General features: G+C 41.0%; 1 protein-coding gene across 1 annotated transcript in view; it reads right to left on the bottom strand.

The window, feature by feature from the left end:
- The window catches only part of RORB (RAR related orphan receptor B), a 35,884-nt gene extending 12,600 nt beyond the window's left edge, over positions 1–23,284 (bottom strand). The window contains exons 1-3 of the mRNA XM_009990909.2: positions 23,174–23,284; positions 18,735–18,876; positions 15,252–15,653 (exon numbers count right to left, since the gene is read on the bottom strand). Coding sequence (XP_009989211.2) covers positions 15,252–15,653; positions 18,735–18,747 — 415 coding nt within the window. The 5' untranslated portion in view covers positions 18,748–18,876; positions 23,174–23,284. The remainder of the gene's footprint in view (positions 1–15,251; positions 15,654–18,734; positions 18,877–23,173) is intronic.
- Positions 23,285–24,763: the final 1,479 nt, after the last annotated feature.

Here is a 24,763-nt window from a genome sequence, read left to right as displayed (position 1 = left end):
ATTTGTTACAAAAGCTGGAACTATTCACACCCTTGACATAAACAAAATGCTTAGAATAAATATCTCAAATACTTTAATATTACTGCATAGACAGATTTTGAATCAGGTAAGGTGACCTGATGCCAATGATCTGAAATTAAGACCTTTCCATTTGATTGACCTAAAAAAAATCCTTGATCAGCAGTTGTACATTACTGCAAAGACCCTCAGCTCCACTCCTTTTCCTGCCATCTATGCATTTACCTTAGAATCGAAGAGCTGACAAACTCTTCAGGGTTTTGTAAGGACGGCATCCTATGTTTTACTCCCATACATCTTTTCTTTATGTACTTGTGCTTATGTTGAGCTGACAATAAAACCCATTTAGATGTGCGAAGGCCTAGGGCAATGGCAGCAAGCAGCAGCTCCAAATGCTGACATCCAAAGAGGAATCAGGTGCAAGACAGACTTGAAACTCTTGCGCCGCAGGCTAGGCATGGCTGAGTGTGTGATGGAAAGGGTACACTGGGTCTCAGGGGAGGAGGGGGATGCTCATTCAGCATAAGGAGAAGAGGAGGCTGCTTGCTTATACTCAACACTGGAGTCCTTGGAAGGAGCTTTATGCAAATACAGCCTACACTGGGTGCGTAGAGCTGACATGATGCAAAACGTAAAAGAAGTACGACTGTCTTGGCTTCTCAGATGGTCCAGCAACAGAAGATCTAACGCAGGCAGAGCAAAGAACATCACTCTTTTTGAAAGGTTTCAAAGGCCGTAGAAATTTTTTTTCTGATATTTTCAGATTTTAGCATCTTTTCACTAATGAAGTTGGAATTGGTACTCATGTCAGCAAATCCCATGCAGAAAGAAGTTCCTGAACCACTGGGAATAATGTACTGATGTCTCATGCAAACCTGACCCGTCCACATGGCACAAGTGCTGTGCTGTACCCAAAATATGAGACCTGGCAGCTCTGAAGCACTGATGGCAACTGATTTCAACAGATTAATTCTTTTAGTAGAACTAGAAAGAAAGAGACAATAAGGAAAGAAAGCAAACAGCTTTACACAGCAGGAAGAGAGCTATTGCCTTGATACAGAGGCTGTGGCCTCAACCCTATGGAGGTACTATACTGGGGTGATGCTCAACAGCTATGTCCCTCCTGTTCTCCAGGTTAGAAGAGTCCACTAGAGTTACACCATGTATCAAGTCTTGACTTCTGTTCATTTTGTTTTCAAAACCCTTGACCTGGAGACTTCAAGGGTTCCCTTATACTGGGAAGTTGCACGGACACAACTAGGAATCCTATTTGGATGGGCTGCAAGGACTACAAAAGATAATCCTGTTTTTGTGCCCTCAGTGTGAACTGCATTTCTGTTTGAAATGTTGTCAGCCTTCATTTTAGATAAATTACAGCAGGTTGGTAAGGTCTGCTTTATGAAAAGGAAAACAAAAGAGATGGTGCTGGCCACTCAGGTGTCACAATCAAAGTCTGTAAGATTTTATTTTACAAGCACCAACTGCTGCAACTGTTGAGTGAAAATTCATGATTCTAACAAAAATTATTTACTGAGTCTGCACGATAGTACATCACCAGAACTATAATAAATACAGCTGTAAACTGTAGAATTTGTAAAGCTTATCTGCCATAGTATGTAAACACAAATATAGACTAGGTGCCTCGCTCCTCCCATTTTGTCTATATACTGAGTTTATGATACTAGGGCTATATCTCCTATCATGCATTATGATCATTTGATACTGCAAGATACCATGAGGAATCTGAAAGCCATGGCATATCCTGGCATATGGACTCTGCCTGGGAAACAAGGCCCGCAGAAAATAACACATTCCCTGTGTCTGAACTCCAGCATGCACTGTGAAATGGAAGCATTTATACTAGAGAGCTTTGTTCCAAGTTTGAACATTTCTTAGTATTGATACCTTGAAATTTTTTGTGGAACGCAGACTCTTTTTGTACAAATGCTATGTTTCACTAAGCAGAAGAAAAAAAGCAAATCTAGAAAAGCGTATTTACTACCAGAGAGATAAACTGGAAACAACATACTCAATCAAGAAAACAGTTAATATTTGCAACCAACATGAGATCCTGAAAAATCGGAAATACTCAAATAAGAGATGTGCTGGAATGACCACTTATATTTCATTTCTGTCCTGCATATATCTGACTGGTTTTCTACAATGGCCCGCTATTCTAGCTATAAAGTCTCATCTATTCCTAGGGTTGACAAAGAAACCCACGTATTGTTGGTTGATGAGGCCGGAGAGCAGAAGCCTGAGAGGCTGGGCTGGCCTCCGTGCCTGGTAGCAGGTGGGAACACTGCCCTTCCATGCAGGGCAGCTCAGGTACTGCCCTTGGGGCCCTAAAATGTGCCAACTGGATGGGGAGATAAACTACGACATTTTGCAATGCAGTAGTGTAAAAAAAAAGTCAAATACATAGTAAGAGACATCCAGAAGTTGAAAACTGTACATCAGGAAGCTGAAGGATCATCTGTCAAAAAGATTTGTTCTCGTTCAGAGGAAAAATTGTGAGTTTCTTGAAAGAAATGCTGTGTGCATGTATGCAATTTTATGGTCTGTGACATGCAACTTGTCAGACAAGGTGGCCTCAGTGCCTATGACTAGATGGGGCAACAAAAATGCAGTGGCAAGATGTGCACATACTGTGGGTGAGACAAACGCTGTACAGCATGAAAGGGAGTGTGGTAACAGAATAAATAAACATCTATGGAAGGTGCTCCTGGGCTTGTGGCTCAGTGGTGACAAATTAGACTGTTGAGGCCAATACCTGAAAGAGGCCATGTGCAAATATTGATGGGAACTGTCCTGAAGCAAAACGAGGCATCTCACTGGTGCTAACAGAATTAAATGATGCTATCAGGGAAAAGCTGCATCTGAAGAGTGAGATGTGGAATACAGGCCATAGACAAGATAGGGATGAGGAGGACCATGAGACATCAATGCTGTTTTAGCAAAAGAAGTGGCTTTTAAATTTGGCCTCAGCTGCCTAAAACTACAGAGAGAACAGAAATATTTGATTCTGTGAGGATGGCCGAGTGAACAGTAAAGTAAGCTATACCACAAGTAGTGCAACAAACCCATCCTGGTTTCCTACAGACATGTCACATATCACTTGCTGTTGCCTCTCTGACCCCCCATCCCCTGTGTTTGGCTGGGTAAGGGGCACCGCAAACATGCACGAGGGGCCGGTCTGCTCAGGCCACTTGGCCAGCATCCACCACCTTCTGGGCTGAACATGGGTCTGGGTCACGGCTTCTGCCTTTCCCTAAGGTTGTCCATCTCCTCCACCTGCCGAACAGCCTCTTTTCCAAAGCTTGTGGGAACCCAAGTGTCTGCGACTTCTACTTCCCTTCATTGAAGCTGGACAGTTGCCAAAGAAGTATTGGATGGTTCTGACAGAAGCACTGGGTAGGCAGCAAGACTTCAAAAGCCCTATACCACTAGCAAAACAGGCCAAAATCACATGTTGCAAGTGAAGAGCAACAGTGCACAAGTTATACACCTCTCACATAAACTTGGGACTACAGCTCACAACTTCCAGAACAGCAAATGACCTTTTCTGTTTCCAGTTTTGGCTACTCTGCTGGGCTCTTTTTTTTTTTTTTTCCCTTTCTTTTTTTTTTTTCACCTACTGTAATTTCTTATTTTAGATTTCAGTAGACACCTCACAAAAGGCACTCTCCAAAGGTTATGATAGCTCAAACATGTATTGCATCAGTGAGTCAGGAGCTGCTTAAATCCTAAGTACGCACAGAAAAATGAACATTGCAACCTAGATAATATAAATCAGCATAGCACAGACCGGCAGGGGTCTATCATCAGCTAGTGAATCAGTCCTGCCTTTTTCAGACTTTTCCTTGTAATATTTGGATCTCAAACTACAATACCGAGGAAAAATTCCAACTTGGGGTCAAGTACAATGCTGGTGGGGATGGGTGTAATAACTCCACAGGCTGCACGCAACATTCACCAGCTGTGAATTTGGCCTGCTAAGTGGAAATTATCCACAGTACTCGGCAGTGTCTGTTTCCTACAGGCTCTTTAGTTCTTTCATTTGTCTCTCTTCTCTCAGGAGAGACTCTAGTTTTTCTCAGCATTCCCTTCTTTTGCACTGGGAACTGAAGAACTTTGAAGTGTGTCTCCTAAAACACTGATAATCATCCTCAATTAAAATGAATAATGAATTTTTAATTTGCCACTTACCCTTAGGATCCAGTTGAGTAGCTAAGAGCTCATCTCAGCTTATATCCTAAGTTGAGCTCTCGCAGGGATCCACTTTGAATTAATGCTGCAATAACACCACAGATTTTGCTGGCTGCTGTAAGCATGCATATCAGATCGTACAGCTATCAAAACTCCATCTAGACATTCTAAAAAAAATCTCCGTACTAGGACCTAAAATAATGCCAAGCTAGTATCAGATCAATGCTTTTCTGTACCCTAATTCAAGGGTATTACGACTGCAAAATGAAAAATTTAGCCAACTGGTTTCATTACACAGATTACCTCAAGAAATGATGACATTAGTAGAGACAGTGACACAGGGAATAAAGCAGAAAAGTAGATCTTGCAGTTGCTGTCAAACACGAATAATGGGTTCTGAGTTTTTAAAATGAACTGGCTGAAAAGTCTGAACTTTTTTTCAGAAAAGCAGGAATGTTTTTTCCTAAAAGTGGTTGCAAAAAGCTCGTGTCATTTTTCATCTGTCCCTAGCATTCTCAATGTCATAATGTACAAAAGATTTCCCTTTCAAAAACTGTTACAGATAGACTAGCAAGTTTCACAACCCTCCATTTGTTTAATAAATTTATAACGCTACACTATATGCAGCCTAGGAAGATGATATGAAACATGAAACCACTCATATTAGATCAGAAGCACTTGAATTTAGTTCAGGAATAACCCTCCCTTGTGTTCAAGTTATTGAATGCTTACTGTCAGGAATAGATGGCACATTGAGGCCATGTCATCTATGTGAATTCTGTATTTTCTCTTTCTCCCTTCAAAATAAATCAGTGTTTCATTTGCCTTTCAAAAAACCGCTAATAAATTACAGCAAATGACAATAGAATTGAACGAAGTCCTAATCTGGGGAAACCTAGAGGATGGACCCAGAACTCTGTTAAATCCTAGAGGATCTTTATAAATGCTTAAAGGTCTCCACTTAATAATACTTTTCCTGGGTCTCAGCCAATTTAGTAAAAAACGTATATTTTGTACTAATTAGAAATCATTTAGCTGGCAGCAAAAGCACTAACCAAGGCAATAGCTAGAGCTTACGGGACATGGACTCTACAGGCACCGTATAATTATCACAAATTTATTGAGATGAGCTGCTTCCTAACTTCTGCCAGCACAGCTTACACAAAGCAATCTTTATATTAAAATTGAGACTGTTTCAAAACAAGAATGTGGTTTAATTTATTACAATTAAGCAAACATTTCTTGGAATGGACATTGTTCACTATGAAACCTAGAAATATGCATGGAACAATTGGAGTACTGAGGGTTTTAAACCAGAGTTGGAAGGCTTTGCCCTGTCATAGTCTGCAAAAGGCTGGGAGAGGTTAGACATACATTTTAGCACTTCTCTCACTGTCGTAGGCTTATATTTAGCTTTTATATAGAATTTAAGCATTCTAGGTATAGAAACGCTTTAAAAAGTAACAACAAAATGTTATACGATTGTTTTATTTTACTGCAGTGTGGCCACTGAGCTGGATCAAAATGATGGCAGCATATAATGTCAGAAAGTTAAACAATTTGTTTATTAGAAGCAATGCCAGAGATTCCACTGATCAAGAGAAAAAATGTCCATGCAGTCAAAAAGGAACACAAGACAGCGCTCCATGCCTTAATTTCTTGCTTTAACGATTCGATTCTACACATGACTTTCATCCCTGCAAGACTACTGCACTGTAAAAACTGTGCTCTGATAATCAGTTTCAGCATTTGTCTGAGCCTTAGGTCTTGTTGCATTGCATTTTTCCACAAAACACATCCATGTTCCTCTCTTGTGTGTTTCGCTCCAACTTTTTTCATATCTTTTCACTCTTGTATGAAAGAATTGTCTCTGTTCTGTGAAATAAAGTATCAAAACTGAATAGACTGAAGAAAGACATCATTACCTATAGAGCTGGGGACAACATCACAAACTGCGTAACAAGCAGAATTACATTATTCTCAAGAATAAGGTGGAAAGTAGTGAAAAGCATGAAGTGAGTGATGAAATCTCTCAGATAGAAGGCACGCAGTGTGAAAAAGTGAACCATGGCTTCAGGAAGTCAAACTTAGGATGTTGCATGCGTACTGGGAAAGAAAAAATTTGTAAAACCAAACTTCTGCTGGCTCCCTTGTGCCTCAGGATTAAAGAGCGATCAAACAGTGTTGTCCAGGATGACAAAAAAATACAGTACGGACCCCAGACTAAACTCTCAGAAAGCACAAGTTAAGTATGCATATTGTCGGTGCTGACGGCCCAGAAACAACATACACGAACGTTAAGGACAGGGAGCATTGGTGCTGAGATAAACAGGTTGCTCAGAAGAGGAAGTAAGCAACATATCAGTACTACTGCAAGCCACACCACGTTTTACAGATAGTATGCCACTTTCATGTATTACAGTGATTCCTAAACCATCACTGCCTTGCCCTCTTGATTCTCATCTGCAGTGCCATGTCTGCTTCCTTGCGACTTTTGTGTGAGATGCAACCCTGCAAGACAACATCTTCCACGTGGCCCGGACCCTCCACGCTCTGGAACCTGCACTGGACTTCTCTTTTTGAGGGTTTCTTGCAGAAAAACAGCTACCATTTCTTCTGCTGTTGATATTGCTGCTCTGAAGCATACGATAGGGAATCAGCCAAACAGCTATTCCTGCGACTGCCAGCAACAGCATGCCTCAGTACTCGTTATACCATTAGCTTTACATTGATCTTTTTGTGTGATTTCTAATCTGACAATGTTCACAGCACAGTGCTATTCCTGAGAAGATTGTCATGATATATGGTAATATATGGGATGCATGATAAAGTATTTTACATATTTTGACTGCTACAAATGGTTGCTTTCTAACTGCTTTTTGGATTCTCAATAGAATGAACATATTTTGTCAAGTTCGGTTTAGCAAGAAAATATTCATATCTTTTGAGAAAAGGATGAATTTTATATACTTGCTTTAATGGATTAGAAATGTATCCACTTTAAAGAGCTATATTATCATGCGTTAGGAATGTAAGCTATAGATTACATTATAGATCAGGGGCAACGGATTTAAACTGAAAGAGGGCAGATTTAGGTTAGATATAAGAAAGAAATTCTTTACATTGAGGGTGGTGAGGTACTGGAACAGGTTGCCCAGAGAAGTTGTGGCTGCCCCATCCCTGGAAGTGTTCAAGGCCAGTGAGGCTTTGGGCAACCTGGTGTAGTGGAGGATTTCCCTGCCCATGGCAGGGGGGTTGGAACTAGATGATCTTTGAGGTCCCTTCCAGTCCTAACCATTCTATGATTCTATGATACATAAGGTTGGTTTTAGTACCATTTAATGTATTGTTTTAATTCATTTGTAAAACAATCTCAAAAGTGAGTAAAACAGGACAAAAGATCACTAAGTGGTCCCCATCCTCAATCTCAGTTAAAACATGTCACTGATTTTATTAATTTCATTGCTTGATCCAGCTGCTTATATTGTTTGAACAGTCATAACGACAATTAAGACGGGACCTCCTTTTCTTGGGTGCTGCAGAAAATCACTGTCAGTAGAAAATTTTTGTTTCTTGAAAACATGCATCGTATGCCAGAAGTAATTAAACTTTATCTCTCTGTGAGCAAAAATCTTGATTATAGTCTCACTTGCAACAATAAACATAAAAGGCAACATTTAAAATAGCATTTTCTGCAGCGTCTATAGTGCATGGTCTGTAGCGTGATCAAAGCCCAGCTAGGAACGCTGCCAATGGCCATAATTGGTAAAATCATTGTGATGTTACTAGTTGGCCTGCATTTGATGTATGAATTGACTTAAAGGAGAAAGAAGTCAGATTGCTTTCAGAAATGGCCAAAAAGCTTTATGATTTGCAGGAAAAGCCAGTTTGAGGTGTACTCAGTCTGAGGCTATCTATAGCATTTTCAAATTGTTTTAGATTAATTGCTTTACTGTATAAATTTGAACTAGAGTAGTAAAAGGGCACACTTCATTGTGCTTATTGAGCTGCTATAATTTGTGTTAAGTGTAGTCAAGCAGGATTGCCAGAACCAACATGCAAGTGATCCAAAGTCCACTGCAGTTACTGTGAGCCAGTGGATGCTTCGTGATGTGAAAATCACAGGGTGAAAAAAATGGTGCTTAAATATAGTACCTTCTAGAAAATACTCTTTATTTTTGAAATCTACATCAAGAATTGTAACACTCAGTCTGCCCTCCCTAAGTCTTTTTAAATCTATAAGTGCTAAAATATGCACTTAGTAAAACATAACATAATCAGTTATTTATGGACATTTGGATCATTTAAACTACCAAGCTGGGCAACACAAACTCATTAAAGCCTTAATGCAGATCTGTAATTAGGCTGGTTTTGGTCTAAATTTACAAATAAAGAGAGATCAGCAATTTGGAGGTGGGAAAAGACAGAACTAGAAAATTTTACAAAATTTCAAAAACATTATATTTTTCCCCAACATTTCTGCCAAATTATTTGTTGATTTTATTTGTTAAATTTATTTCTAAATCTATAGTTAAAAGCCCCCAGAATCTACTATTATAAAAAACAATCCTTCGCTCCAGCATCAGTTCGGTTAGAATGCTTCAGTATCATAACGCTCTAATTTATTCCTCCACTTCTCTGTCCATTTTTTATGAAGTTGAAGCATTTCCTAACTGAGCAATGCTGTCAAATTAGTTTTAAATCTTGCCATTCTCTGTTCTCTTCTAGAGTGTATGAAAAGGGAAAAAAAATTAATTAGTTAAAAAAAAAACAGCAGAAGAAGTTCTAAGTTTTGTCACATGAACTGAAATGAGTACAGGACTGAAATATTAATTTATTCTGATTGTCACCTTTAAATAGGTAATGACGGTAGGATATAGTGCCCGGAGGGTATCTGCGCAGAAACGCACATGCTGCACATTTTTAATTGCGCACTAGATGGCAACATTGCTCTGCTGAAATACAGCTGTCGGGCTGCAGACCCCTGCCCCGCAAAATTTGACGATCACCTGGGTAGGAGGGACATTAAAATACGGCTTAGAAAGAGGTGAAGAAACATTACAGAGGACTACAGCCACAAAGCCGTCATTTCTGCCTCACTGTGTGGTAGGCGGTGGTCTTCTAAAGGGAATGTGAACATAGACGTCGTTAACGTCACCTTAGGTACGTGTTTTAAGAGTTTTAAGTGTGCCAGTTCCTACTGCACCCCTTCCAACAAAATCTAACGGACTAATAGATGAACATCTAATTGACCAACAGACGTTCGCTAAGCTGTCCATTAGCACTTGATTTGGCACAGGGAACAAATCCTGGAAATATAGAGAAGGGAGTTCAAGAATAATGATAAAAAATGCCTATCACATTGGAGAAGTGCTTTTGCAACTTCCAACAAAGGCACAGCATACTTTGTAACACATCTGTCTGACGCTGGTACGTATATTGCATATGCAATATACAATGCTGTGGACATCCATGAACAGTACAGGCATAGAGGAATAAACTAAATTCTTCTAAAGTTAATGGGAAGATTTCTTCTGAATGGAGAAAGGTGTGGGACTGGCTTTCAAATATATTCTTAGAAGAGGAGAACGTTTCCAGCTGAAGATCTCCTCTCAGGATGGGATAGCGAATGAACTAAATGCTGACCTCCTGCTTGTATGATATTGCAGCACCGGAAATTTAATAACTTTATAGTATATAAAGTTGTTCACTGTAGGTCCTGAGATGAAAATATGAACCCAACTAAACTAAGGCTTATATATGCACAGGATGCCATTTGCAGTTACCAAAAGAGTTTTGCTTTTACATATCATCCTGAGCCAGTCTTTAAAATATTTTGAAGGTTTGCTTTACTGTCATTTTCCAGTCAATGGGTCAGGGCCAAAAGAGCTGTGTGTTTTGGCGGATTTGGTGAGTAGGGCAGGTGATGTCTCCTCCAATTCTCATCACGTGGCTGCTCTAGTGATCTATTGCCCACCTTAATATACACACAGCAGAGCAGGGTCATAGGGGCTGGGGAAAGAGAAGATTAAGCCCGAGCCTACTGACCTGACTTACTATTTGACTGTAATTTTGGTAGAAATGTAAGCTCTCCAAGCCATTGAGTACCTTCGAATAGCACTGATGTTGAAGAAACGCCATGTAAATACACACAGACAACGCTTTTTTCTGTAATTATAGAGGCTGGGCTATGTGACCTCCTGTATGCTCTAGTGGTGCCTTATTGACTACCTAAATACACACAGCTATATGGCACCCTTCCATTTGACCTGGAGTGAACCCCTAACAAATCTGTTTTCTCCATTAACAGTGTTCGCTAATAATTTTTTCTCATCTTTAAGAAATCATCAGCTGGTAACCTCAACTGCAGCCAAGACAGGGAAACCTTTCTATTAACTTTTACAGATCAAGATCTGAGCCACATATTTTATGAGGAAAACACAATGCTCAGCTCAGTGGCAGATAATATTATGCACATATATTTAAACAAGACGGTCTTTAATTTGACCAAGTCTAAAAATAAGCCTTTATTACTTGCTGATTTAAAATCACATTTGAGAGCAAGTGTTGCCGTCCCTCTGTGGAGCTACCAAGGTCAGGAAACGGAGGTCCCTTCTCCTTTTAGGATTTCCCATGCGCCAGATGACCTCCGCCACTCTCTCCACGAGGAGAAAGCCATTCTGCAAACGATTGACTTCTCGCTTTTGACACCACGAGCAGATTTTGCCCCATGGTTTGAGCTTCCACTGCAACACGAGGAATTTCTGCCTTCCCAGACGTGCGGATGGCACAGTGGTCAGGGAGAAACCGGACCGTGCCATGGAGTTCCTGGCAGCTCACACCGTCGGGCCATGGGTGTCTCCTGTTCTGGCAGCATCGTTGGCTGATGGGACACACCTGGTTGTGCCAGCCACAGACAGCAGGACAGGTGGAAAAAAGGCATGTCCAACTCATCTGGTTGCAGTATCTGACCTACTTTGTGCTCTGCCCATCCAGCTACAAATCCAGATCAAGTATCCAATAAGATGCCTTGAGTTAAGGGTGAAAATATCTCCCTTAAAAGAAAAAGGAGCTGGCCTGGAAACGCAGCTGATGCCAAGCTGAGGCTCTGCTCCTATATGCTTCTTTATGAGCTTGGACTGATTTCTTTACGCTTTGTATTTCTTTTTGTAATAGGAACTGGAACACTGACCGGGGCTGAGCCTAAGGCACAGTTCTGCCTAATGGGGAACTACCTGATTTTATTCAACTTTTCTCCATCGTAAGCTCTGTCAGTTACAGGGGAAATTTCTGTCTGTATCTGAAACTGCTCTTTCTTATACTTACCCCTCCCTTCTATAGGACATATTACCTGTCCTGCTTCTCATACTGATCAGATAATGTGCAGTTGTACCCTGTACTATTCAATTACTTGGAGGAATATACTAGTACTAAATACGTGTGAAGGAGCCCTGTATAACTTTGTCAGCACTTTTTTCTCCTGTGTGTATTTCCTGGTGCAGTACTTAGAGATACTAGTAAGCATGCAGTGCAGGATTAGCTATATTTTGCTTGCTGTGCCATTCTAATACTATGTGTTGAGACATTTGCTGTGTAAAAACGCAGGATTTCAAAACCATTAAGTTGAACAATTTCTATTTCCATTACAAAGTCTACTGCAGATGAAGGTCTGTTCATGAAAAAGAGCACTTTCACATTCAAATTAAATCAAAGAACTCTTAAAGACCAAAGCAGGCCTGATCATTTTGATTCCTTTTTGGTACAATTAGAAAATTAACAAGTGAGGAAAATGATGTAAATAATGTGTACATTATGTCATAGAGTATTTTAGAAAATATTATTTGGATTTTTCACAGAAAAGCTTACGGTCGGATAGCAAGCAAAAAGTAAATACTGAAGTAATTTAGGCAATTGTACCAAATTGTTTAGTCAGGTGCAGCAGGGACCATTGTTAGAATTTCTTTTACAAGCATTTAACATTTTCATTAATAATCTGAAAGAGAGGGTTCGCAGCATGCTAATTAAGAGAAGAGATAATTCTAAATTGAAAGACGTCACAAAGCATCAGCGAGTACTGAGACAGGATTGAAAAGATTAGAAAAATAAGAAAGAGAAAATGAGATTCTGACTTGGAAATGTGCAATCAGAGGTATCTTAGTAAAAACTGCCCTATACAGGAGAGAAGTGAGTGAGAAACAAGCAAAGCAATAACACTGAAGGATTAAGTGATCTGGATATTGGTTGATGCAGAAGCTGAAAAGACTACTTTGATTCTGGGCTGCCTGTGAAGAAGTCTGTCCCTTGGAGAGTTTATGGCAACTTTTAGGAGCTCAAAGATGGAAAGAGTCTCGCGCATTCATTAACGACGAAATAAATTAAGAGGGTTGCACTTAAGATCAGGGAAGTGGCAATCGTGGTTGTGCTTAAAAAACCCACATGTATTTGAAGAATATAGAGACCAGAAGAAAACTAAGACTGGAAATCTAAATCTGGTAGAAAGTCTTCAGCGAGGAAAAGTACTAAGATGATCTGGGATACTTAAAGCAACCGTTCAGTATATCACTAGAAAAGGCAGTATAAAGAAATTTCTATCAGGCAAGAGGATCAATGAAGTAGAGCTTTCCCACATCCTACATATTCCTATGATTTCATCTAACAGTTAAGGCAGTAACTTCCATTTAACATGAGTTGAGTTTATTCCTAAATCTCACTGGAGTGAGAGAGATACAATGCTGTGCTGAAATTTAAGCACACTGTAGTATGAAATCAGTGCATCCCAGCGCTTAAGAGTTTTCCTGCTTTGACTGCAAGACTGCAGCTTTACAGATGGTCCAACAATCCACTGCAGCATTAAGAGGCTTTCTTCTGTTTGTTTTTAGAGACTGAAAATATCAGTCAGCTGTACACTAATCCCAATATTTTATGGTACACCTCTTCCATTTTTTCAGTCATGTCAGCTGATCCGTTATACTACATTATCTCTCACTAGCACCTTTACCTCTCTGCCTTAGGTGCCACGAATGACATCCAGCTAGGTCAAATCCTAGCAATTTAGGAGCCCCAGTTCCAATTTCAGAAGGAAGAGAGGTGAATCCCAGTATCTGAATTTTGCTGTCAGCTCAGAGACAGGCCCTTTGCTACATCTTGCTCCCCGTGCTCTGGGGTTTTCCTTGCTTTGTGTGCTCTAGAAGAGGAACACTGGCCAGATGACACACAGGATGAAAGACTGAAAAACACAGGGTGGGTTTAGGGCTGGCTGGTTTAGGGCTGAGAGAGCAAAATAATGGGTGAAAATTCAAGAACGATGCATTATTTCTAAGTGATCTGCAAGAGAGAAAAGTTAAATGATTCTCTAAAGCTCCATGAGTCAAAAGATCCCATTGACTTCAGTGGGATCCGTTAGCCACTCAGGATATAGTCCCGTGGCTATATTTTCTCTTTGGGCTCATTTCCGTAACTGAGCACAAACCCAAATTCATGGGCTATGAGAATCGTCGTATTTCTGCTACCTCCTCTGCCTCTCTCTGGGAACATTTCCATTTGGTACAGGGTGCTGCAAGGAAACAGTTTTATGACTGTTTAAGTTGTTTCTCAGCTGGTTTGGAGTACTGCGAACCACTGTTGCAGGTCTCAGGTTTGCACAAGCCACATGTGAGTCATGTTTGTATGGACACAGGAGCTGAGAGGCAAGCTGGAGCAGATGTTCCTCACTAATCCTCTGTACTGCTATGCTGCGGGTGTAGGACTTCACTGGGCAGCAGCCGAGGCCAAATGGGATAACAAAACAGGTCCCCCTAAACAGAGTCGCAGAAAAGCGTAACTTTCTCCTGCACAATTCACGACTAAAGCACACAATTTGTTACATGGCTTCCTGCACATGAGCATCCGTGGGCAGAAAACATGCTACAGACTATAGCCGCACCTTCATTTTTTTATCAGACTGTAACAACTACATACATTCTTTCTGCAATATATATCAAGCGTATGTCACATCTCCAGGGCACTCAGTAGGTCTGACTACATACGTAAATTTATACATCTCAGTGAGGCAGCAAGGCCAAGCTAGAGCAATAGAGGGTTTTTATGATGCCACATTAATTAATCTGTTACGGGTGCTCTTGAACACCGCTCCCTCCACCCCCTTCTTCTTTCTTTTTAATTGAATTCTATTAACTAAGTGTTACCTTTTGATTATATTCTCAATCACAACTGACTCAGCATACTTCACTTGTTGAGGTGGGAAGCACCTAATTAGGATGCCAATCTTCTTTCATGTTATTTCTTTATAATAGAAGTAGTACTTCCAGTTGTGTTGGAGAGGTATGACTAGAGGCATTAGATGAACAGAAATCCTCTTTAGAGAAGAATCGTCATTAGCCATTGCCTTTCAAACTGTCTCATCTCACAGAGAGGTCTCTTTGCTACTTTTCAAAGAAGAAATCAAGGGACACGTTCTCAAGGCATTCAAGCAGAGGAGCAGGGGTATCCACAACTACATTCAGAGCATGTGCACCTCACAAATTCAGCAAACTCGCTCTGCATGTACACATACGCAATAGAAGTAGCGAGCTGGTGCTTTTTGACAATAAATACCCTCGAATTAGCTGCCATGGGGATTCTGGGTGTTGACAAGAATATGGCTGGCTGGCTGAAGAGATCATTTAACCCTGCTCGTAATGAGCTGATTTGAAACAAGCTCCTCGCTACTAATTATCACTTGGTTCTGATTGATTTGTCACCTGCTTTGGCTCTCCTATTTCACAAACAGAACATGAACTGCTGAGTTTAAGAAACCGCATAATTTGCAGATTTCGGTAAAAACAGAACTGCTTCGATATTGTGTCAATTAGAGTCGGACTGATTTTCTTCCCTTTACTCCATGTATATGTGTGTGCATATACATGTGTGTGAATATGTAATTATTGTATACCTGTGTATGGAATGCCTATATAATATTCTAATACAGTATTGCAATCTAGCTCATATATATACACATTACACTACAGCAATAAGATTTTCCTTACCTATTTCAGTCATGGATATCCCCGGAGCTAATTGCCCATTGTTGAAAGAGCTATAGGTAAACAAGTTTGGTACAGAGGTGAGGTCATAGATAGGTTCCTGCTTTATCTGTTTGATTCCAGTCATGTCTAACCCAGATTGGTCTGGGGAAGGCTGGGCAGAATCCACGTTATAATAACCCTCAGATTTCGGCAGGTCAATGACGTGCCCATTTGAGTAGGTGCTGCCAGTTTCATTGTTCAGGTTGCTCAAGCCGTTGCTGATGCTGTTGCTGTAAACCCTGGCGAGGGCTTCTGCCTCGCCGCTCTGCTGCTGCCGCTGCTCCTGGAGTCGCTGCTGGTGCTTCTGCACTTCAGCATACAAGCTGTCCCTCTGCTTTTTGGACATTCTTCCAAACTTCACAGCTGAAAAGGAAAGCACAATGAGAACCACTGCTGTCTTTCATTTCTTCTTGATTCCCCTCAACATCACCACTCTTTTGATATTTACTTTCAGCAATACTTTTCCTGTGGAAATATGTCTTTTTGTGCGGAAATAAGAGAGGATGCAAAGCTTTACACCATATGTGTCTCACAAAGGAACAAGTATTGTGTGCTTGTATTTACAAGGTGACGACGATGACTCCAATTTGACAGAAGGGCTTCAGTCAAGCAACTCACTTCCCACTGTGAATGTTAAAAAGACCATGCATCCTTTTATATCTCTCTGCTCACTGAACAACAACCCAGAGCTGTATGAAATGTGCAGTCTGTAGATTCATATCCCGTGAGATTTACCAACTTTCCACAAACCTTTAAACAGTGCACTAACAGGATTAGTACTCTGGACGAAAACAAGCCCTAAAGCCCTATTATCGCATCCTTTCAATGGGGTGTTATCTTCACACTTTGTAAAAAAAATCTTACAGGTAAGAGCTAGAACCTAGAGGAAAATAACAGATTTGAAGGTAAACAGCACAAATGAATGTCATCTTTTGCACAGAGGAAAGTCTCAGGGATTTACACAATCAATTTACATAATCTCCATGCACAAATCCATGCATTCATTCTGATGAGAAAGGGAGGAAAATACCAGAGTGCAAGCCACTCTCCCCAGGAACAGGGTTCATTACACTGAGATTGAAATTTTCAAAAACGACAGGCTGATTGCTGTGGAACTAGAAGGAGTAAATCCCCAGTCTCCACATACAGTGGGTCACAGCTGATTATCTTACCCATCCCCACCCCTTCATCTCTCTATAAATTCTGGCTTTCTGCTGGGCTAGATCTTGGGATCTCAGAGCAGAGGTTGCTGTTAATTGTGCTCTAGCGCAAACGAGGGATACATTCAGCAGAGTTTGCCAGAACACAGAGAAGAGGACATTGCTCTGGAAATAGTAATTTCTACATATTATGAGGAGTATTTTCCAATGCTGAGTATTTCCAGTCCATCTGTAATTGGGATCAATTCGGAATCATCACATTTATTAGCAAAGGGTGGGCTTGGCTCTTGTTTTTTCCTACCCCATAGTTCAGCTGTAGCCCTCTGGAAGAGTCTGAGCCTACAAATGTGGATGAATGCGAAAATCTTCAGTCAGGAAAAGGAAAAGAAAAGCAAGAGTGTAATACAGAAAGGCAACACCAGAACACCAAGGAGATGTCAGTCTCCTCAATTTCTTTGCACTTTTTTTTACATAAAGAGGTTTATTTCTCATTGCCAACCTCAGCTTACTTGCAGCCCTTTGCACAGGCTGCAAGCTACCTCACACGAACACGGCCTGCCCCTGGAATCAGTTCACGGTGCACTGCACACCCTTACAGACTATACACAAAGACTGTATTTTGAAAAATGCAACCATGTATTTTCCTCAAATTTAGGGCCTCAGTAATAAAAACAAACACCCATTGTTTATTCTCATTATATATTCATTAATTGGATTCTCCAGCTGCTGTCAATTAGCATTCTGCCTCCGCATGACAAAAATGAATGTTACTTGGCTAAGAGGTTAACAATCACATTCAATTTCTCTGTTAAAAAAAAATCCATACACCCTATTTTAAAATTGCAAGAGCTCTTAATATTGTGAAGTACAAACACCCTTACACAGACAATGAGAGAAGAAAGCGATGCTGTCAGAAGAACCTCTCCCTTTGTCTGTATGCAGTGGTCCCTGAATTATAGGTTGGGAAGACAGTGCTGTCAGTCACATTAAAATGCCCCTGTGATACCTCAAATCATTCGAAGATATTACTTTTAGGAGGAAAGTACGTGCTGTTAAATTACCGAAATGTTACTATTTTAATCTCCTCCAGGAAGAATCGGGAGCTAAGGCATCAAGTAGGCTGCATGCTAGGACCAAAAAGAGTTTGGGGATCAAAGGCCACACTGCTAGGTCCCTCCCAGACTGGTGAGACTGGTGAGCAAGTTGTTTCAGCAAGACATGAGACACACTGAAGTAGGAAACGACCTATTACAGTCTAAATTTAAAAGAAGTTCATAATCCGTGGACCATCTAGAGAAATTGCTTTTTAAGTAACTCCTCCATCAATAGCTGTTGGTTTCAAAAGACACACTTTGTGTAAACTTTCTAAGACAGAAAACTGCTGCCAGGCAATCAAAATTAATATAACCTGCCTTCAAAAATAGAACATTTTCTTCTGATACTTCCTGACCATTTGAAACGTGCCCGTGAGCTGGAACCACCCTGCACACGCAGAGGTGGCTGGGGCAGGTGGGCTGTGAGCAGCCTTGCCCCGGCCTCCCGCTGCCTACAGCTCTGGTGTGGTTCACCTTCCCAGCTGGCCCATCATGGCTCATTGCACCGCAGTTTGGAAGGTGGACCAGAGCTCTGCAAGGTCCAAAGGATAAGGATCCTGCCACTGGATACATTGCGGAGCTCTCCTCTGGTGTACTGTCCATTTTCAGTGCTAAGCTATGAAACATTTCTTCCGTAGACTCAGATAGGGACAGGGGACAATGCACAGGTAAAAGAAATGTTTTCTTAGCAATGCAAAAGATCTAATCAAGTGCAATGAATAAAACAAACAGAAACTCCTAATGCTATCAAGGTGTAAATTTCTTAACTGCCTATTTACTGTCACAGACCTTTAGAGATCTCAAGGAAAGGGATGCTTTCACATATCAATATTTAATGTTAAGACAAATGTTAATGTTTAATATAAGAAGAAGTTATCGAAACTGGAATATAAATCCACCCCTCCAGAGGTGACCTTTTTGTGCTTTTGATCTGAACAACATATTTCACTTCTGACTCTTTCTGTTCCAAACTAATGCTGCTCTCCATTTTGTGATTTCCCCACCTTCCCCATGAAAATAGCCTCCTTTGTTAACTGAATGGCAAAGATCTGTGTCTCACAGTGCGTACAGTACAAAGCAAGGAGCTTCTCCTCTCTCTTTTTGCAGAAATCTACAGGGAGTTTAAATAAGTCAGCGGTGAAGAAGAGTTTCAAAGAGTTTAGGCGTGAAGCAGGAATCTGACTCCTTACCGTCTCGAGACATTCCCAGGGCAAGACATTTCTGCAGTCGGCAGTGTTGGCAACGATTTCTGTTGGTTCTGTCAATTAAACAGTTTCTCTGCCTTGGGCAGGAGTAGGAGGCATTGTTCTGCTGACTCCTCCGAAAGAATCCCTAGGGGCAAGAGAGCAAGGGAGAGAGAGTATTACCACGTGTATATATGTGCACGCACACACTACAATAAACTCTTAGTTAACGCAATGCTACTTATGTTATGGCTTTGCAGATGTGTTGGCCTTGTACAGTGAAATTAAAGAAAACTTACTTATAATAAGGAGAACTGTGCTTTAGTCTGTAAAGAATGTAATTCTACTTTGTTAAAAAGCAAACAATAGCATTACAGAATACCTTCTTATTGTGCAATAGTGACCATGTATCATCTAACGCTTGCTCCTAATAGAGGAAAAGCTGGTCAGCATCTGAAAACAGATGACTTAGAAGTATTTATTCTGATTATTTTCTTCCTTTAATGAAATAACCAGCACTGGCTATGCACAGCAGTGCAAGCTGAAGCCTGCTGTTCAGTTTAACCTGGCAAATGTTCATCTGATCTGAAGGGACCACACACTTCAGGAGTGAAAAGTAATTCAAATTCAAGCATCACAAAAGCACTAGGATTCAATGATTGTATCAAGTAAAGCCAACACACAAAGGAGAAAGCAACACCTTTAGACACTGGCATGAGAAAGTAACGACATTTTCCATTTCAATGGAATATAACATTATCCGTTTTATCTATGTAAAAATTTATAGTTATTCTATCTCCTAGAAGGTTCTTCTGGCCAGTTGTGGGCTATTTGGCTAAAGATCAGAGGGCGAGAAGGAGAGTATTAACCCATACCTGAGGCCTTACGAGCTCCCAGCTGCCACAAAGGACACCGAGAGGTACCGAGAAGTGACATGAAATGGCAGAGGTGACAAGAGGAATGAAACCAGGGGATGAGGGGTTAGAGAGAGAAAGTGAGAGAAGGCATTTTATGATATTCTTTCCCTTCCTGTAAAATAAATGACAGGAGCAAGAGCAAGTCCAGAGAAAGAGAAAGAGAAACAAAGGAGAGAAGTTCCTTGGCCATTTTGTGCCTTCAGACAGAGGCAGCGGCAGGGTTGTGCGGTGAGAGAGCTGAAGGACAGCATAGCCATGAGGCAGAAAGCATCGCTACTGCAGTTACACCAGTCACCAGAAACGATGCCAATGTGGTTGTGCCTTTCCGGCTGGTTTGCAAACAGCTCTGCACAGAGCCTGAAAGCAAGAGCTGACTTCATTTACCAGCTGAAAAAACAGAGTCCCCTCCACACAGGCTGGCAGACGGTAATGCCATGCCATGTGTCCTGGGGGAATGAGAGTGGAGAAGCCACCGGGTGACGGCGTCACAGGGCTCAATTTGCTTGCTACAGGTAGCACCTGAATTCTCACTCGAGTCCTGGTGAACTCAGTGAGGATGGTGTTGGGTGTCAGTAACAATGGGCAACAGGCATGGTGTCCCACCAAGGACACCGGCTGCTCTAGCTCCTGAGGTCGAGCATAAAGAGACTCACTTCATCCTGCCCGTGCTGGTTTTATCAGTGATTATAGCATAGCTAAACACTAAATTAAGATATTTGATTTGCACTTTTGAGAACATGGATGTCCTTTAGGGGAAATCTCAGAAAAAATCTGGTGGGGATTTATTTGATCCTGGCTGACCAAAACTTTCCTAAAATGGTGGAGATGAGTTTACTTTAAGGCTAAATGGACAACAACTGCAGATATTTCTACTCTATTTGCTGAACCTTACAGCCAATTTTGGTTTTGACATGCGAAAGATTTTCTGGTTTAGAGGTTTAGATTTTTGCAGCCTCTAGGTGTACATAGATTTGAGGGAACAAATGAATTAAATGACATTAAAAAAACCCACACAACCATCTAGCATTGACTGTGTCTTATCCTGTAGTGCTGTTTTTTCCCATTAAGGTTGATCTCATCTCAGAAGAATTTGTTTGTTCCTTCTTTTCCCCTCTTAGGAAAAAATCAAGGGTTACATAATAAAATTAATCTACAGCAGGTAATTCATTTTTCTGGGGAGACTTTTGTACTCTCTTTCTCCAGCATAAGATCTAAATGTTGTCTTACAAAGTACAGACAATCCTTTCATTTCATTTTTAGGGGATCTTTATGTAATATAGGCTATATTTACTGAGAATAATTCCATTTGGGGGAAGGAGGACGCAGTTCACTACTGAGGAGCTACAGACTTAGAGACAGGTTTCCCAACACTGACAAGTCTTTCTGCATCTTGAACAAGTCACTTTATCCATCACCAGCAGACGGTCTGAGAAGAGAACCGGTCACGCGAACTACTGTCTAGAACATGACAAAAGAGAGGTAGCAAATACTTTGCTCCGGGGGTAGGCAGGAGAGATGATACAAGGCTTCTCAGCAAAAGAAGGAGACACAGAGACAGGCGAGATGGAAACCTGTCTTCAGGTTTCACCCCTTCAGTGACGACAGGTTTTCTTCAATGGGTCCCACACGTTATTCCACGTACGCAGGCACGCGCACGCAACAGCAATAATATTGAAGATGCCCCTCAAGCACTTCTAATACGCATTTGCAGCGGCACAGCTAACATAGGGACACAGAGCTGAAGGATTTCCTGTCCCTGGAGGTCTGCCACTCCCGTCACCGGCGGTGCGACCCCTCAGACGTGGTGTCCGGAATTGCTGCCGGGCTCTGCGCGCGCGCAGACTCGCAGAGTGGCTCTCGCCCCTTTCTTCCACTCATGGCCCCCCTTTTAATTAATTCAGGCTTCTAACGCATTCAGATGCACAGAGCCAGAAATGACCAGTTATTAGCGTGTGGGCTGAGCAAATAGTTGTTTAATTGCCGGGCAATGAAGAGTAGAGCTGCACTGCCCGAGACAGCGCTTACCTTAAAAAGAGAGCTCTGAGCTGCCTCCCATCGGACCTGATCTGAAAACCCACATCCTTTTTTCACAACAGGCTCACAAAACGAGATTAGACTAATTGATCTGATACTACGAAACTGGCACCAAAACAATAGGGTTAAAACTGTCCTAAGTGGAAGAGAAGCTCTTTATCTCAGTAAGCGGTCTACCCGCAGAGCTGAGGGGTATCGTCTCCTCTTGAGGCACACACAACGGTCGGCATTAACCCTCATCACATCTGCAGGATGCCCCTACCTGCTCTGTGGCCGCTGAGTACCGAGACGAGGCGCCGTTTTTCGGCTCACAGCATTTTCCTCCTGTAGCTTTTGTGCCAATTTTGAAGTATCAGATCAATTAGTGTAATCCTGTTTCATGTGATCCTCATAAGAAGATGCTTATTTCTAGTCCGGTGTCACAAATAAGACAGGGACACAGCACGGGTTGTTCCGTTTACAACTGCTAATGCTTCCGAAAGAAAGCCGATTTTTGACAATATACGGCTTCTCAATGTGTTGGCATGAAAAGCTTTCTTTTAGGAACGTGTGCACCCAAATTTTCAGATTTTTAAGATGTTCTAAAACTTTGTAAAGCATTAAGTAAATACAGGCTTGCCATTTCACTGTACAAATACGCACTCAGTTTCAAACGTACCAGCTTGTGTGTTTCCACATAGAAGAAATCTGAAATGCTGCCTCTCCATTTTTGAAATTTCACATTTACACTCAAAGCTGAAGTATCAACACGTAGTACGAAATTCTGTTTTTTCCACGAGTAATAATGTAATTCTTTAGATAATAAAATGACAGAGCATTTTTAAAGTTGAAAACTGAAGCTTTTCTTGTCTTGGTTTGCGGTCTGATTTGAATTATTTCAACTAATGCCTGGGACAATATGTTAATATGGCTAAGTAGCTAAGTACTATGGAAGCGTTTTTCACCCTTTTTTTTCTTTTTTTTTTTTTTTTTACCACCTGTGCTGAAGCCTATAAGGAAGAAGACAAAGGATCCTTTTACACTACACATAATCTAAGGCATTTTTTCTTTTGGACATTACAATTTGGCCTGCAAAGAGTACAAAAGGGATAAAACAGGACCAAACTGACACCTGTAAGCTTTTAAGATGTTGAACTGAGATACCACACTAGCTTTTAATGCTACATGGATTGTATAGGAAACAAGATAAGAAATCCATATCTCAAGCTGATTTAAGGTAGAACAGGTGTGACTTACAGTTGCCTGCCTCTGTATCAGCACTTATATTGCATCAGATGCAATTAATTCCTGCTTCAAACAAGAGGTAACTATAAAGACTATTTGATGAAAAGGAAAGCAACTAGTAAAATTAGGCATGAAATGCATCTATATCAGCAGCAGGCTTTAGAGCCTTTGGCACCACTTGCTTGAAAGCGTGTAAGAGCGTATTATTGTACACAGATGCCTGAGGCTAATGCAGATGATGATGACTATGCTGTACTAAAAATCTCGTACCTTGCAGCCTTCACATGTGATGACTCCATAGTGTATTCCAGAGGACTTATCACCACAAATTTTGCATGGTATCACTTCAATTTGCGCTGAAAAAGAAAGCAAGACAAATATTTTGAGTACATAAGTCTATTTCATTTCTGTCTTTCTCAAATGAAGATCTCAAAAACTAGAGCTAGACAGTAGATAACCTGTTTACCCCCCACGACAATAAAAAACTGCTTTGTATTGTACTGTGTGTTTCTGAATGCTTTGATCTGGCAAATTTTAATTGCTTCACATTATGTAGTTTCTGCCATACTCCAGAAATCTCTTCAACAATTTAAGCTATATCACAATTAGCAAGATTTTCCTCATATTTTCCTTTTTTGTTTTTACTTGTTAATTTCCTCATCATTACTGCTAATGACAGTCATTAGGGGTCCTAAATAATTACCTAGATTGTTCTTGCTTACACATTTCAAATATTCATGACTTTTCATTTTGCTGAGGTAGAATTACATGATATATTTTGATGCATTTTTCAAAGCAGCAGAGGTGATGAAGTTTTCATATCGTTCAGATTATGGCTTCCAGTCACACAGATACCAATCCCATCGGCAGAGATGGGCTTGCAAATGATTGCTTAATCTCTCCTTCTCTTCAGGCTGTCTGTATCAGCAGCAGGTCACCGGCAAGCAACGCCCTCAGACTGAGTTTGAGTAGCCAGTGGCTGTGTGCTGAGAGAGGCAGGTACTGTCTGAAAACGTTTGAATATGGATATGCTTCAGATCCTTTTATAAACATAACGGTCATTTAATTCAGAGAAGGAAAACATATTTTGCTATCTTCCATATTTTTTTCTTTTGCTAATATAACTGTAAACCAACTACTTTGAATCTTGTGTTTCCTTTGACGACGCTGCAAAAGCGCATACTCTGAAATGCAGGGAAGGATTGTGTCTTTATTCTAATCAGATGCATTGAGAAGAACAGAAAACCTGTTTTCCTTCCCTTTCATTTGTTTCCCTATGTGGGATGCATGCCTCCCTGCAATTCTCCCATCACTTGGAAGAAGCATCATACTCGGTAAGGATCAGTATTGCTGCTAGATGTCTTCCCTCCATGCCCAGGGTGACAATAGCAGCAGCTCTCTGCAACACAAGTCACTCATAAAATCTATGGGTAGCAAAGCTGAGAGCTTGTGTAGCAGGGCTACCCTAAGCACAAGGGCTGCTGACCGTTAGTACTTTAACTAGACACATTCAACTCCAAAATGGATGGGGACACGGGGAGAAAATATTATTATCCAGATGCTCATCCTAAGAAGAGCATCCCATTTCAAACCCGTGGGCAGTCAAAAAGGTTATAAATGCTGGAAAAAAACGTACTTAACACGACTGCATGTTGTATCCAAAGCACTAAATGTGCCTGTACAGTAAGTGTTGTGACAATATAATGATATAATCTGGATTTTTCTCCATTTCTGTCTATGGTTATAATTTATCACTTTTAGCAGAAGCCAAGAATTTCCTCAGAGATTGCCCTCCTACCACTGTGTGGTTAAACAACCGAAACTCAGAACCGTGTCCCCCAGAGCCATCACACTTCCCAC

This window comes from Tauraco erythrolophus, chromosome Z (assembly GCF_009769465.1).
Source record: "Tauraco erythrolophus isolate bTauEry1 chromosome Z, bTauEry1.pri, whole genome shotgun sequence".
In the NCBI taxonomy this organism is placed as follows: Eukaryota; Metazoa; Chordata; class Aves; order Musophagiformes; family Musophagidae; genus Tauraco; species Tauraco erythrolophus.
Note: the sequence above shows the minus strand (reverse complement) of the source record. Positions and strands in the feature narration are given on the sequence as shown.